Below are 14,883 nucleotides of genomic sequence, written 5' to 3'. Positions count from 1 at the left end.
ATATTACCAGGAGATGTCATCTTGGTTCTGATGTAATGTATCCATGTGTGTCCGTAGAGGCCTGATGCGCTGTACCACCATCTGTATGAGGTGTTTGACTACACAGACCCAGTGATCCTGTGGGCAGCCTATGGACCACAGAGCAAGACCAAAGAATTTTACATCCTTCTTAGGGTATGTCATTTGGTATTTTATTAGGATCCCCATTAGCTATTGCGAAAGCAGCAGCTACTATGGAGTCCACACAGAACAAGACATAATACAGAACAGTAACAGATCAGAACAGCTCAAGGACAGAACTACATACATTTAAAATAAGAGTATAGGAATAAAAAAAGGTCCTGTACTGACAAAATACTGAGAAGACCGAGAGACCCTATTGGACAGTGGTTCCCAAACTTTTTATAGTCCCGTACCCCTTCAAACATTCAACCTCCAGCTGCATACCCTAGCACCAGGGTCAGCTCACTCTCAAATGTTGTTTTTTGCCATCATTGTAAGCCTGCCACACACACACTATACGATACATTTATTAAACATAAGAATGAGTGTGAGTTTTTGTCACAACCCTGCTAATCTGAAGTGACAAAGAGCTCTTATAGGACCAGGGCACAAATAATAATATAATAACAATCAATAATTTTGCTCTTTTTTAACCATCTTACATGTAAAACCTTATATGTTCATCGAAAATTGTGATTAACTCACCACAGGTTAATGAGAAGGGGGTGCTTGAAAGGATGCACATAACTTTGCAATGTTGGGTTGTATTGGAAAGAGTCTCAGTCTTAAATAATTTTCCACATAGTCTGTGCCTGTATTTAGTTTTCATGCTAGTGATGGCCGAGAATCCACTCTCACATAGATACGTGGTTGCAAAGGGCATCAGTGTCTTAACAGCGCGATTTTCCAAGGCAGATACTCTGAGCGCAGCCCAATCCAGAAATCTGGCAGTGGCTTCTGATTAAGTAAAATTTTCACAAAACTGCTTGTTGCAATTTCGATGAGGCTCTCTTGTTCAGATATCGGTAAGTGGACTGGAGGCAGGGCATGAAAGGGATAACAAATCCCGTTGTTTGTGTCATCTGTTTCGGGAAAGTACCTGTGTAATTGTGCACCCAACTCACTCAGGTGCTTCGCTATGTCTCACTTTTCATTGTTCGTAAGCTTGAGATCATTTGCACACACAAAATCATACAATGATGGAAAGACCTGTGTGTTGTCCTTGTTAATGCAGACAGAGAAGAGCTCCAACTTCTTAATCATAGCCTCAATTTTGTCCCGCACACTGAATATAGTCCCTGTAATCCTAGATTCAGACATTCAGGCGAGAAAAAACATCATCCAGATAGGCCAGTCGTGTGAGAAACTCGTCATCATGCACGCGGTCAGACAAGTCATAATTATGGTCAGTAAAGAAATCTTTAAGCTCGTCTCTCAATTTAAAAAACGTGTAAATACTTTGCCCCTTGATAACCAGCGCACTGGTTATGTGTGCTGGTTATCAAGGGGCAAATGTTGTAAAAGCGTTACATGGTCGATGTCCATATCATTGCATAGTGCAGAAAATACACGAGCGTTCAGGGGCCTTGCTTTAACAAAGTTAACCATTTTCACTGTAGTTTCCAAAACGTCTTTCTTGCGGTCAGGCGCATGCAAGCCTTTCGGTGGATACTGCAGTGTACCCAAGTGGCATCATGAGCAACTGCTTGCATGTGCGTTACCACTCCACTATGTCTCCCTGTCATGGCTTTTGCGCCATCAGTACAGATACCAACATGAGCAGCAGCTACGTTTGGCTACATACGGACCATCAGTGGAATTCTCGTGAGACAGTAACGCTTAATGTGATTGGATGTTAATTATTTGATTAGACTATCTGTATTTCACATTGTGTTGTTATTTCGCTGAACACTAGATGGTTTAATTTTATTTTTGTCAGTGAAACGAGGCTACTCGGGCGGGGGAAAAAACCTCACCCAAATGTATAGCCCCGTGAAAATGTGAAGGAATTTTTATTAACAAAAATGTGAATCACATTTTTATTTGGCGTACCCCAGTTTGGGAATACCTGGTATAGGCCTGTTTGTTGTTGTCCTTCTCTCAGCTGTGAGTGAGTTAGCTTGCTTTGCTCTGTATGTTGTAGTCATTTAATAGTGTACAGTATCCTTTGATACAGACCTACTTTACCATGATGTGGCGATCAATGAGTTTCCCTTCATCTTCGCCATAGTGACAGATACCCTTCTGTGTTTCCAGGGTCGGATTCTGTCTTTTATCCAACAAATGTTCAGCCTGGACAGAAAGAAGTATGAATCTCCCGAGTCACTGGCTGTGAAGGTCCTCTCTAATTGGAAAAGGCTGGTCCGCTTCCTGCAGTTCTTCCTGGATGAGAATAAGTATTCATTACTTATTAGTATGAATCATAAAGAGAGGGGAATCTCTGTCTAAGCACACACAGTTGAGTGTATCTTTCCACTTATTTGCAAGATCAGCTAGTTTCTACTGAGGTGGTGCTCTTTACGTCCTTCTCTCTATAAGAAACATGATTTGCTTCATATCCTGTGAGGGGTCAGTGAGTGATTTAAAATGAACTTAAAGCACAGAAGCACAGCATACATTTCATGTCTTAGGAAATGTCAACTTTATTCTGAAAAATAACTTTGAATAATGATGCAATATGCATATTGAGATTTTTCATCCATTGCAGTAAATTGTACAATATACAATATACAGATATCACTATCTTTTGTCTTTAGTTACCAGCCCGACAAATGTATCATACATATTGACAGCCTTTACTGCCTCTCAGTTGCAACACATTTATATTCTACTTGATTAGAGTATTTAGAGGTACATGAATTCAGTATGATACAGTTAGAGAATGAGTACATTATTATTTTAATAGGACTACACGATGGCATTATGTAGAACTCATTAGTGTTGTACTACAATCTAGTTCACGTTGCTGAAGTACATACTGGATAACTAACTATTGTTTGTGTTCTTTCTGTGGGATTAGTGTCTTGTAAAATTGGATTAACTCCATTCCTGTCATTTACACAATGGACAGTTTTGAGCAGTTGAAATTAGCTGCTGCTGTTTTTCAGGTAGGTGTCAAGGCTTTAAAGCCAATTTAATAATCCTTTCCAAAGTTTTTGTGTGAAACTTACCTTCTCTAGTTGCCCAGTGAGATTTCCAAAGCACCGTGGCACTTGTTTTGCCTGTCTGTTATCAAATAACCTCATAGTGATGTAACAGTGGTGTAGAAAAGCTAAATCACTGTTAGCTAGTCAAACCAGACCAAAAACAATATATATCCCGACCAAAAACAATATATATCTTGAAGATGAACAAGCAACAGCAGACTCTGGTAAATCATATCAATTGATATAAAAAAATATGTATATATTGACTGTTTTTTTAATAAATGTTTGACAGGAACATTAAAATACCTTAGGGAAATGCATCACAAATGTCATCGTAACATCTGACAGCAGTTTTTTTAAATTCATTTTTTATCTTTAGGGATCTTGAACCTCTCTCTCTCCAATAATGATAACTTTCCATCATATAGACGTAGGAATTTACAGACATAACTCCCTTCCTGTACAATCATACTGACTGTACACACACTACATGAACATGTGTTATGTACAGCACAATCACACAACATATATACCACAATCTGTCATCCATGTATGGTCCATATTGCAAACACCTAGCCTATATAGGCCTACACTCAAAACAAGAAGATAAATCACACTAAATATGTTTGTATAGATTCTGAAAGTACAATTCTGAAATATGTACGATATGTGTACGATATGTGTATGTTTCACATTTGTTCATGGGAGCATGACTTGTCTTACTGTAGACTTCTCTCTCACATAATGGATCACGAGACATTTGTAAATAATGTTATTATGCAGCAGCCATGTTCAATTGGGAGCAGACTTTACCATAGACGAAAGCAAGATTCAACAAGCAGCCTTTTCTAATGTACTCTATCTAATCACTGTCAATCATAATCCAAGTCTTTATTTCCACCCCAGAATATTGTCTATTTCTTCGATGAAACTACCATATCAAAGAGTTATTGTTTGCTCCATCAACACACAGTATTGAAATGTCAGTCTGAATGAATAAAATACATTTAGAGAAGACATTAAGCTACCATATGAATTGTATAGAAAACGAGTATAGTACAAGATTAAATCATTGATATCGTTTTCATGTACGTTGTGGAGTAAATGCATCTCTATTCTCATATACATACCAATGTTCCCTTATTTGAAACAATAAAATCCCTTATTTTAGAATTGTATCGCAAGAGAGAGAGATGTCTCTGACCATCCATCTTTTTGTTTTCTTTTTACTCCTCACTCAAATTTTGTCATCCATCACAAGTGTTCTTTCTCTCATCCCTCCTTTCACACTCATCATATCCCAGTCCAGTCAAGAATCTGTTCAACTTCACTTTGTCCTCCTCTTCAGGGCTGTCTCTTCCCACTTTGGGCCATCTGTTTCGTATCTAGGTAGAAAACAAAGACGTTCAGTGTTTAGAAAGTGTTGCCTCTTCACCTCTATGGATAGCTTTAAGATACGCTGGCCATTAATCATATGATAGCTGCTAAATGAGTTGTGCTTGTACATTCACAGCATGCTTCCAACATGTTTCACTACACGTTAGCAATATGTTGATTGTTTCAGAACTTTGTGTACCTTCTTTGTTATTGGGGCCACTGGAAGTCCAGTTTGTTCTAATGGCCCAAGGCGACCATGGAGTTCCTGTTTCTTCCTGGCAGTTCCACTGGTCCCAGGTCAGGGCTGTATGGAAATTGGGCATTGTTATTGGTGTGCGCCAATGCTGTTACAATGAGCTATGCACAATGCTTGAGACCAGGATGTTTTTTTCCACATGCATTTATTTCCAAGAGAGGGTCTCCCTTTAGATACATTATGCAAAGCATCTCTATATCTCATTGGACCACTGTGAAATACATTGGGAATTCTCCAACTCCTCCCAGCATACCTCAAACCTGACACGGCAACCCCTCCGCTAATCGTCTGTGTCCGTGCCAAGCTCCCACCCTCTGTCTGAGGAGTGCCCCATCCAGCATGTGGAATAGGTTGAAGGGCCAAGGAAATAGCTGTTCTTTCCTCAAGCCCTGCAACTCCCACCAAATTCCTGTGTTCTACAACCTTCAAACAACAGAATACCACAATTCTTCCACTGACTCGCATTAATAAAAGAAAAAAGATATCTGAAATGATTTGCCAAGAACCTGTCATATAGTGTTGGTGCTTCCAACATTTTCTAACCCAAAATATCCACATCTTTTTTTATATATCTACTCCCATTATGTTGACGTAGATTCCTGTGTGTTAGATAGATTCTCTTATTCATATTGGTGTCCTTTAGTAGTGGTTTCTTTGCAGCAATTCGACCATGAAGGCCTGATTCACACAGTCTCCTCTGAACAGTTGATGTTGAGATGTGTCTGTTACTTGAACTCTGTGAAGCATTTATTTGGGCTGCAATTTCTGAGGCTGGCAACTCTAATGAACTTATCCTCTGCAGGTAACTCTTGGTCTTCCTTTTCTGTGGCGGTCCTCATGAGAGCCAGTTTCATCACAGTGCTTGATGTTTTTTGCGACGGCACTTGAAGAAACTTTCAAACTCCTTTAAATTTTCCGTATTGACTGACCTTCATGTCTTAAAGTAATGATGGACTGTCATTTCTCTTTGCTTATTTGAGCTGTTATTGCCATAATATGGACTTGGTCTTTTACCAAATAGGGCTATCTCCTGTATACCAACCGTCGTACCTTGTCACCACACAACTGATTGGCTCAAACAAATTAAAAAGGAAAGAAATTCCAAATGTTTACTTTTAACAAGGCACACCTGTTAGTTAAAATGCATTTCAGGTGACTACCTCATGAAGTTGGTTGAGAGAATGCCAAGAGTGTGCAAAGCTGTCATCAAGGCAAAGGGTGGCTACTTAGAAGAATCTCAAATATAAAATATATTTAGATTTGTTTAGCACTTATTTTGGTTTCATAGTTTTGATGTCTTCACTATTATTCTACAATGTAGAAAATAGTAAAAATAAAGAAACCCTGGAATGAGTAGGTGTGTCTAAACTTTTGACTGGTACTGTATACCTCACGTTCGATGCAAATTTTGCCCATATTGTAGCTTTAAGTAATGATCTCTAAATGGTAAGATGATATCAGTTGGTCGGACATTTTCAGTATTTTCAGTGTTTTTCTTTCTAGAAAGCAGGAGTTGAGTCATTCTATAAACACAACCTATGACCTACTGCCAATGACAGTCTGAACTCCTCTTTCTACAAAGACTAAAGGATTTAAAAGTTAGTAGGTGCACACACCCACAAAAGATGATGAAACTAAAGAGAGCTGTGATTAATTACAACTTGACCTCTCTGTTCTTGTATCATGATCCGTTCAAGATGTTCACACAACTTTGCAGGACCAACAAGCTCCAACTGTTATCTTTAGTGACCTTTTTTTAGTTTCTTCAGCTAGAACAGACAATCTCAAATGGCTGACAAGTTGAGACAACAGCCAAGTCCTGATTGTTATGTTTTGTGGACATTTCCAATGTGGTATTCATAATTTTTCTTTGTGTGTTTATTAAGAAATACTGTACTGTAAATACTGTAGTAAGAAATACAGTATTTTTTAGAAAAGACTTTGGAGTATAGAGTTTTTTGAGAGGTCCTCACCAGTAGAGCTGTGGACAGGATCTCTTCAGGGAGGTGGATGTCTGTCCCAGTCTGCTCTGGTTTCTCAGCTTGGTCTTCTTCACCAGATCCTTCACTCTGCCCCATGTGTAGTTCTCACTCAGCTACACAACCAAACACACATATCTCAGCATGAACAAATAGGTTCTTTCCCCACTGTTTGATCAGGACAGTGTGTTTTTAAATCTACTGTAACATTGTGTTGTGCAGATGTACATATTTGGACCGCAAACAGGGGTTGAGGCTGTTGTGCACAGCCCAGTGAGTCAGAGGAGGAATGTTTGTGACTCACCCGTCTGTGTGGGGCAGAGAGACCCTCTGTACTGTCAAAGAGATAGGAGCGTGTCTCTCCCTCTGTGTAGCTCCTCCGATTCAGGCCCCTCCTACAAAGGGGCACCAGGGGCTGGTTATTACCTTGGTCACTCTCTATAGAGTGAAGGAGAGAGAGATATGATATGAATTAGTGTCATGAGGGCTGGAACCACTCACTACTCATAGTGGGGGGAAACTATTATGACACATGGTGATGTGAATCAGCTGTCCCAGAGGACCCCCTGTTTTCGCCCTGCCACCACTTCCTACTCAACCTCCCCACCCCCTCAATCTGTTATCGCAGTACAGGGAGGACCATTTGCCATCCCCCTACTTCCCAGTTCCAGTTTCCAGAATCCTGCCTATTGGAGGAGCAAGAAATTCCTAAATCCATGGTACGTTATATGTTCCTTCTATATGCAGAATGCCAGGAATTTCCCTCTCCTGCTCAAGTAAAAATTTAGCGATCTCCTCTGGACCACGTTACTGTCACCCGCCCACCTGCGGGAATGTGACCTGCACGAAAACAGGAGGGTAAAAACATTTGGCGAAATGACTCTGTTGCTGGGTGACTAGCATTCCTTGGAATGTTATGTGAGATGATAAGGCGAAAACACACCTTGGGTGTCACCCGGTCACGTTTTGAAACCTAAGATTCACTCATAATGTTCTAATAAACCCATTAGATCTGTTTCAGGAAAACGTTGGGGAAACATGTATTTTAATTCGGTCTTATGTCGTTGTGTGTGACTGAATGAGGCCCGCAGGAGCAGGTTATTAACTGATAATCTACCTGCCAATGAAATAATACACTGGTTTTCTGAGGGAAACGAAAAGGTTGCATAGAAAACATCTGATGAAATGACTGTCAAACTGCGCCAAAAACACTTTTTGAGAATGTATGGCATGTTCATTGGATTTTAAGTGAGGAGAGTTGACTGGATGTTGATTATGGGTTGTTATCATGTTATTAAGCAGTTAACTGACCTCTCATGGCTGTGAGTCCTGTGTGACGTGTGACCTCAGGGATGGTGGAGAGGTCAGAGAGGGTGCCACTCATGGATGTGGTCAGGAACTCACTCCTGGAGTGTCTTTTCTGTTCCTGAAAGGTCAGGCCGGCCGTTCCACAGCTACAGTGCTGCAGGAAGAAGTCCTGGGGGACAGACAGGAAGAGAGGGTACAGGACTGTGAGTAGGAGGGACAAACCACCGCATCAAAACAATGAGAAAACACTGCATATTAAATGTATTTGCAATCAGAATCTAGTTTTACTGTTTTTCTCGCCCGTGGGGTCAAGGGTCCTCCAACAGTACTTACTTGACTCAGACAGCAACCACCTGTTACAAGGAGTGAAAATGTGCTTTGGCCATCACAATCTTGCATTTTTAGGCCTTCTCTGCTGCCAAAATGTTAGGTGATATCTGAGTTTGTTTGACTTACTTTAATGTAATAACCTGATTTGTTGTTTTCATGCATAGAGTGTGTATTTTCTTATTTCTTTTCAAGATTGATTTGGATTTATGACCGCCTAACCTAAACAAAATGTACTTCAAAACTCTACATCCACTTATCCATAGTAGGCCTAGCTATTTTCTTCTCATAAGCCTACAACATATGCGCTATGCAGTCACGTGTGGTAGTTCATAGAAAAATCAGAGAGACTTTCCGAGTCATTGTTTAGAGTTGGAAAAAGTTCCCATCTGTTTATCCCAGCTGAGGAAACTCTGGACGTCACATCCACGCTAACGTAAAACCCTGTTGAAGTTCAAACCACGCAGATGCCCAGCAGTAGCATAAATTGAATAAGATGAAAGCCCGGAGACGAGAGTTATTTTTTCCTGCTTCATTGTTAACAATCAAACTTGCAGTGTCACTTTTACAGTAGGGGGATTTTTCATCACGTGAATGTTACACACTCGCCACCTGCACAACTTCAGAACCCAGAGCTGTAACCCAAGTGACTCATTTAGGTGAAGTCATTTCCTAATCTTGTGCAAAATAATTTCATTCTCCGCACTGAAGTTAACTCTATCCTGGACACATGGTGCAAACTCTACACTAAAATAACCATCTCTGGACAGTGCTCTCTCCCGGAAATCCTTATTTGAACTCTGAATGGCCTGTTATGCAACCACTAGACGTTTATACCGAAACATGGGTAAGCATGGCATGATGAATGACTACTGAAGTCCTGCTCCACTGCTTTGTTTTGGTTTTTACTGAACTTTGACCACAGTCTGATATCCCCGCTGGACCCACAACCACACTCTCCCCTCTGTGAAGACACCCTCTCTACTGAGAAGGGGTGGTCTTTGCCCTCTCCAAGGACCACCCCATCTGTGTGTACTTAGCCCTTAGAAGGAGGCAGCTCCCACCTTTGGGGACTCAGAGGGCCGCCCACACCAGGCATTTGACCTCTGACCAAAAGAAGAGGATTAAACTGTTGGAGGCATTATGTCTCTGTGCACTCAGGGGAAAAGGGAAGGTCCAGAACACTCCGGCTCTGGAATGTTCCCTTCATCACATCCCGTTTCTCAATAACCCAGGGACAGCCTTCGGACGGCTCCTTTGTCTGAGGTAGTACTTATTTTAGAATAAGGAAAAGGGGAGCTTGAGGCCTGACAAGTGAGCTCACATTCATTGCTCACATTAGAAACTTGATTAAAGTTTTCTTCCATTCTAGTATTGATTCTAGATATTTTTGTGCGTCTCAGTTCATCTGACTGATCATAAAGAAACCCCAAACCACCCTGGTCGTGGTAGGTTGGCTCTAATGCAATTTTCTGGGTCTCTGTGTTTATAATGAGCCCAGCAGTGACCCTGGTGCTGATGTGAAAGGTGGGGTAGATGGGCCTAGGTACAGGGAACCATAAGTGTCAGCACCACCATTCATGGGGCTTAGATGTGCCCCAGCTAACTTGCTCATCATTTTGATGTGTCATCTACATGTTTCAGGTTGTGGCCTAAACATAGAAACACTCACAGCAGGGGAAATTATTACTAAACGCTTGGGAGGACAGCTGGTGTGGTCCTCAAAACCATCTGAAAATCGTGTGCACATCTTTCAAGACCGGATTGGGCCCAGAGAGAATGACACCCACATTATGTCTGTGTATCTTACATTTGAATGGAAAGTTAGAATTATCGAGGTAAAATCATATCTGAATTTGGTGACCTTAAAGAATTGTAAGTCCTGCTAAGATTGTTGAAGAGGGTTTTTAGTTAGAGAGCATGTGGTTGTTTTTGAAAGAGCACTTTTTGGGATCTCTCTCACTGTCCCTCTCTCAATGCCCCTTTCTCACTGTCCCTCTCACTGTCCCTCTCTCACTGTCTCTCTAGCTCTCTTTGAAGACTTTGAAGTGTAGGCTCCTGCTGGGCTCACCCTTTGCTTCAGTGGAAAGCTTTTCCGGCCCCCAGGCCCAAACTGACAGAGCTAGTTTGGAACAAGCTCTCTGAAACCCCCTGAACATAGCAGCTCCGGTATTGTGCCAAAGTCTCAAAAGGAAAGCGAGACATCCACACAATGCCAAAGTACTTTTCTTTAGAAGCACAGGCAAATGTCACAAGAGAGGGGGCAAAGTTGAATACAATGCAATAAGGTGTCACCCAAATCTAGTGCCTGGGTTGTTGTTTTTCAAATCCAAGTTGAGTTTTTTTTTTCTTGTGTTGAGCTGATTCCGAAAGACTAACTATGAGCACTTGTTGAGTTGGGTTCAACCGATACTGAAACATAAACTTGAGGTAGTGTTAGGACTCTAAACTATACATTCCTAATTTTCTATTAATTCATGTTTTATTCATTTTCACCCATGTTCCCATGTTATTACCATACCGATTTTTTTAAACAACGGCACAACTTTTTTTTTAAATCCATAAATAACCAATGGTATTTTCTCTCTCTGGCGTTGGTAAGATTACATTCAGAGCCAATTTATTCATCTTGTGTGGGAACGGAAAGCAAGAGTGAGGAGAGCTGGCCTTGGGATTTTATAGGTTATACATTGTTAACTGAGAAGATTGTTAGCTATTTTATGAGAGTTTACTGGAATGCCACTCTAACTGGTGCTTACTACAGAGAAACAAAAAACGTAAATTGCCCTATTTTAATGCTGACGTTGGCCTTGCCTTTGTGCATTTTCATAGTCACATTTGTTTGAACCTTTACCTATATCTAATTTTGAATAGCTGTGAGACAGTGATATTACAGCTACATAATATGATTAGCTAACATGGACATAATTTCAGATATAAACTGATGATTCTTATTTATTTTTCAATTCCGGTAAATCATCTTGTTTGTATGATGTTGCTGGGGTTCAGATGTTGATTTTTCAGGTAGTCTAGTTATCATCAGGAATGATGCACCATTGTCCCAGCCACAGACCCTAACTCCTCTGCTCTCTTTAAACAGGTGTCAGGAAAAGCCCCTGGTGCTTGTTATTAATTCCTTTGATATAAACATAAAGGTGTCTCTTTGCCATGCTATAAGGACTTTCCTAAATGTGTGCCTCACACGTTTAAAGACTGCTGGGCCAAGCTGTTCTATTCATTAAATACACTTTCATCCACGTTCATCCTACTGCCATTCTGGAAACCGCTAAGTGTACACTGGGACAGCATGAGTGAGCAAGGATGTACTGAGACCAGAAATCGTCCGTGGCATGTCTAACACACCGCAATTTTTTTTCTCCCCTTGAGTCCCCCATACCGGACCATTATTTTTGTCTCGAGGCCCCCACGTCGGCCAATTAATTTTCCTTGATGCCCCCATTATAGGCCCAATAATTATCATTCTGCACTAAAATCCCAATTTAAACAGGCCCGCTGGGCGAAAGACGGACCAAATTTGGCCAGTCCGTCCCTGTGGGTCGTAATCGCTCACTTCAAAGCATGTATAGCTATCTCTGCACCACCTGGACAGCAGTCAACTGCAAATCAAAGATCGATGTTCGTGGGTCTGTCCTACACTACCTACAGCGGCCTTTTACAACGTTTTTCTAACAGTTTTAGGAGCTTCGTAAATGGGATAAATCATAATACCCTAACGTTAAGAACATTCACGTTGTTAACTCATTGAGAGCGATGGTTTGGCCATAAACCAGCTTTATCTCAGTGCTTCCTCTCTTCGCCCTCCCTGATCTGACAAGACTGGATATGTTATGTAAAAGCTATATGGCGGAAGCCTATTTTTGATAAGAAGCCTTTTTTTTTTTTAATAAGACAATACACCCAATCCAGATGCTTTAACCTAACGGAGATTCGACTCCAAAGACAGGACTGTGTGAGTATGCTGATGATGATAGTTTATAGTACTGTCTGTACAGTATGTGACTCACCTCTTTGTTCTTGGCCATCTTTCCATCCTTCTGCAGACCACAGATCTGCTTCTGCAGCCTGAGGTTGTGCTCCTGGAGCTGACCAATCTTCTCGATGAGCTGACAGATGTGCTCCAGGTAGCCCAGTCCGGAGCCCAGGGGGTTGGAGCTGGCCTGGTGGACCTGAGGAATCAAAGAGAGGAGGGTTTGGTGAGCTTAGTGAGGTCATAGGTCTCTGTAGGGCTGCTAATTTAACTTTTGCGGTTGAGAACTAGATGTGAAATGTACAGATTTTGTTTCAAGACACTACCACATGTTCTCTGAGGAAAGGTTGTAAGAATGTGTTGTTTGTATAGTTCCTTATCTTTACAATGGGTAACCAGTAAGCAATGGGATTTACTGGGCTACTGCTTGTAGGTAATTCAACTGAGTGTTTTTATGAGGGGAAGAGAGAGAGAGAGCTGTAATCTATTGTTGAGGTAAACGGTCAAATGATTTCAGTGGTTTATATCGCTCTGTCATTCCTTTGTCATGCCTGATAAAAGGCTAAACCATTGACTGGTCCCTAATCCACCAAAAAGTTAATGTGTGATTAAAAAAAACATTAGGTCCTCTGAAATTCTTGGGTCCAGTCATAACATCACCTTAAAGGTGCTGCATCACATGCCTAAAAGGATCCGTGGATTTAACAAGAGGGTGATGTTAGATGATGTAACCTGCTGGGGAGGGTATCCATCCTCTCTGGTATTCAACACGTTTTATTTCATTACATTTTTATCTAAACAGGAATGTTCCTATGGGATATTTTACGACCTGTTACATGTTAACCATATCGGTTGAGTTTTTTACTACTAAATGCATTCCCCTGCTGCCGTGGGCCACTAAGTCTTTCCCTAGCTTCATGTCAACATTGACCAGGAGGAGTCGACTCTGGAAGGGATTATGCGACTCATATGAATTTATGTTAGGGTCTAGCCTCATCCTGAATGTATTGCATAATCTCTCGTCATACCATAGTGGCACTGCATACGTTTGTAGTCGTTTGATTGATGGCAGTGGTGGCTGGATGTTCATCTTAAACATGGTGATGTCAACATATTGCTTATGAGGCCAGATGGAAATAGGTAAGTAAAAGGCCTGGGAAAACAGACGTAGTGCCTTTTTAAGAGGGTTGGAGCAGAAGTTCAGTGATTGACGATTTTGTTCAAACTTATGACCGCACTGGTGTGGGAACACAAAGACATGGCTGTGTGCCATTGTTTGTATGTTTGTTTTATGGTGTGACCGTTAGCCCGAGAGGCGCAGATGTTCACATTTGCAGAAATATGAAAAGGACAATTTGAGCAAATATTTATACAATCGTCCACATTTCACACAGTGTCCCAACAAAAGCAGGAAGTAAGCTCAGTTCGAAGCCTTTCTCCCCCCCCCCCCAGAAGGCTTTTCCGTGCAACTTCTGTGAAACTCCAGTAAGGAACCTGTCCACTAATGGAAATGCAGGCCAAATAATGGGACACAAATTCATAACAGTCAGCAGGACTGAAATCACTCCTTTCCACTGACAGAAAAAGGAACCTTCTGCCCATTACACACAGTCTTGACCGGCTACTCATTTCCCAGACAGTGGTTTTGAAACATTTGTCAATGACTCATGGAGAAGTCCAGTACTGTCCTGGCTCTCCCCTTATCTCCCCAGACATGCAGGTGTCTGACCAGGGCCTCAGCGATGATCAGTCGGGTGGACAGTGATCAGGTGCCTGTTCCTTTAGTCTAGCCTGTAGCCTGGCCTTCCCAGCTCTGTTTTACGGGGGCTCATTAAGATAAGGAGGAGATTCCTCCTCACACACAGTAAGTCATGGGCCAAGGATATGAGACCGGTAGCAGTCTTCAAATCCATTTTTATTTGTCACATGCTTTGTCAACAATAGGTGTAGAATAACAGTGAATTGCTTACTTACAGGTCCTTTTTTAACAATGCAGAGTTAAAGATTAAAAATAAATAATTGAAATAGTGGCGTGAGGAATAAATACACAGTGAATAATGAAAAACAATGATGAGTGAAAGTAACATGGCTATATACAGGGAGTACCAGTACCAGGTCGATGTGCAGGGTTACAAGGTAATTGAGGTAGCTATGTGTATATATAGGTAGGGTTAAAGTGACTAGGCAACAGGATAGATAATAGACAGTAGCACCAGCGGGTAGAGATTTGATTAGCTATTTAGGAGTCTTGTTTAGCAGTCTTATGGCTTGGGGGTAGAATCTGTTCAGGGTCCTGTTGGTTCCAGACTTGGTCCAATTTTGTGGGCCTTCCTCTGACACTGCCTGGTAGAAGTCCTGGATGGCAGGGAGCTGTACTCACTACCCTCTATAGTGCCTTGACGTCTGATGCAAAGCAGTTGCCGTACCAAGCAGCGATGCAGCCAGTCAAGATGCTCTCAATGGTGCAGCCGTAGAACTTTTGGAGGATCTGTGGGCCCA

At 41.4% G+C, this 14,883-nt stretch overlaps 1 protein-coding gene across 1 annotated transcript in view; it reads right to left on the bottom strand.

Moving 5' to 3' along the window:
- Nucleotides 1-2,627: 2,627 nt before the first annotated feature.
- The window catches only part of LOC110527930, a 28,604-nt gene continuing 16,348 nt past the window's right edge, over nt 2,628-14,883 (bottom strand). Inside the window, exons 3-8 of the mRNA XM_021609567.2 lie at nt 12,422-12,583; nt 8,073-8,238; nt 7,066-7,199; nt 6,756-6,877; nt 4,726-4,830; nt 2,628-4,534 (exon numbers count right to left, since the gene is read on the bottom strand). Coding sequence (XP_021465242.2) covers nt 4,764-4,830; nt 6,756-6,877; nt 7,066-7,199; nt 8,073-8,238; nt 12,422-12,583 — 651 coding nt within the window. The 3' untranslated portion in view covers nt 2,628-4,534; nt 4,726-4,763. The remainder of the gene's footprint in view (nt 4,535-4,725; nt 4,831-6,755; nt 6,878-7,065; nt 7,200-8,072; nt 8,239-12,421; nt 12,584-14,883) is intronic.

The sequence above is a fragment of the Oncorhynchus mykiss genome, chromosome 1, assembly GCF_013265735.2.
Source record: "Oncorhynchus mykiss isolate Arlee chromosome 1, USDA_OmykA_1.1, whole genome shotgun sequence".
NCBI lineage: Eukaryota > Metazoa > Chordata > Actinopteri > Salmoniformes > Salmonidae > Oncorhynchus > Oncorhynchus mykiss.
Note: the sequence above shows the minus strand (reverse complement) of the source record. Positions and strands in the feature narration are given on the sequence as shown.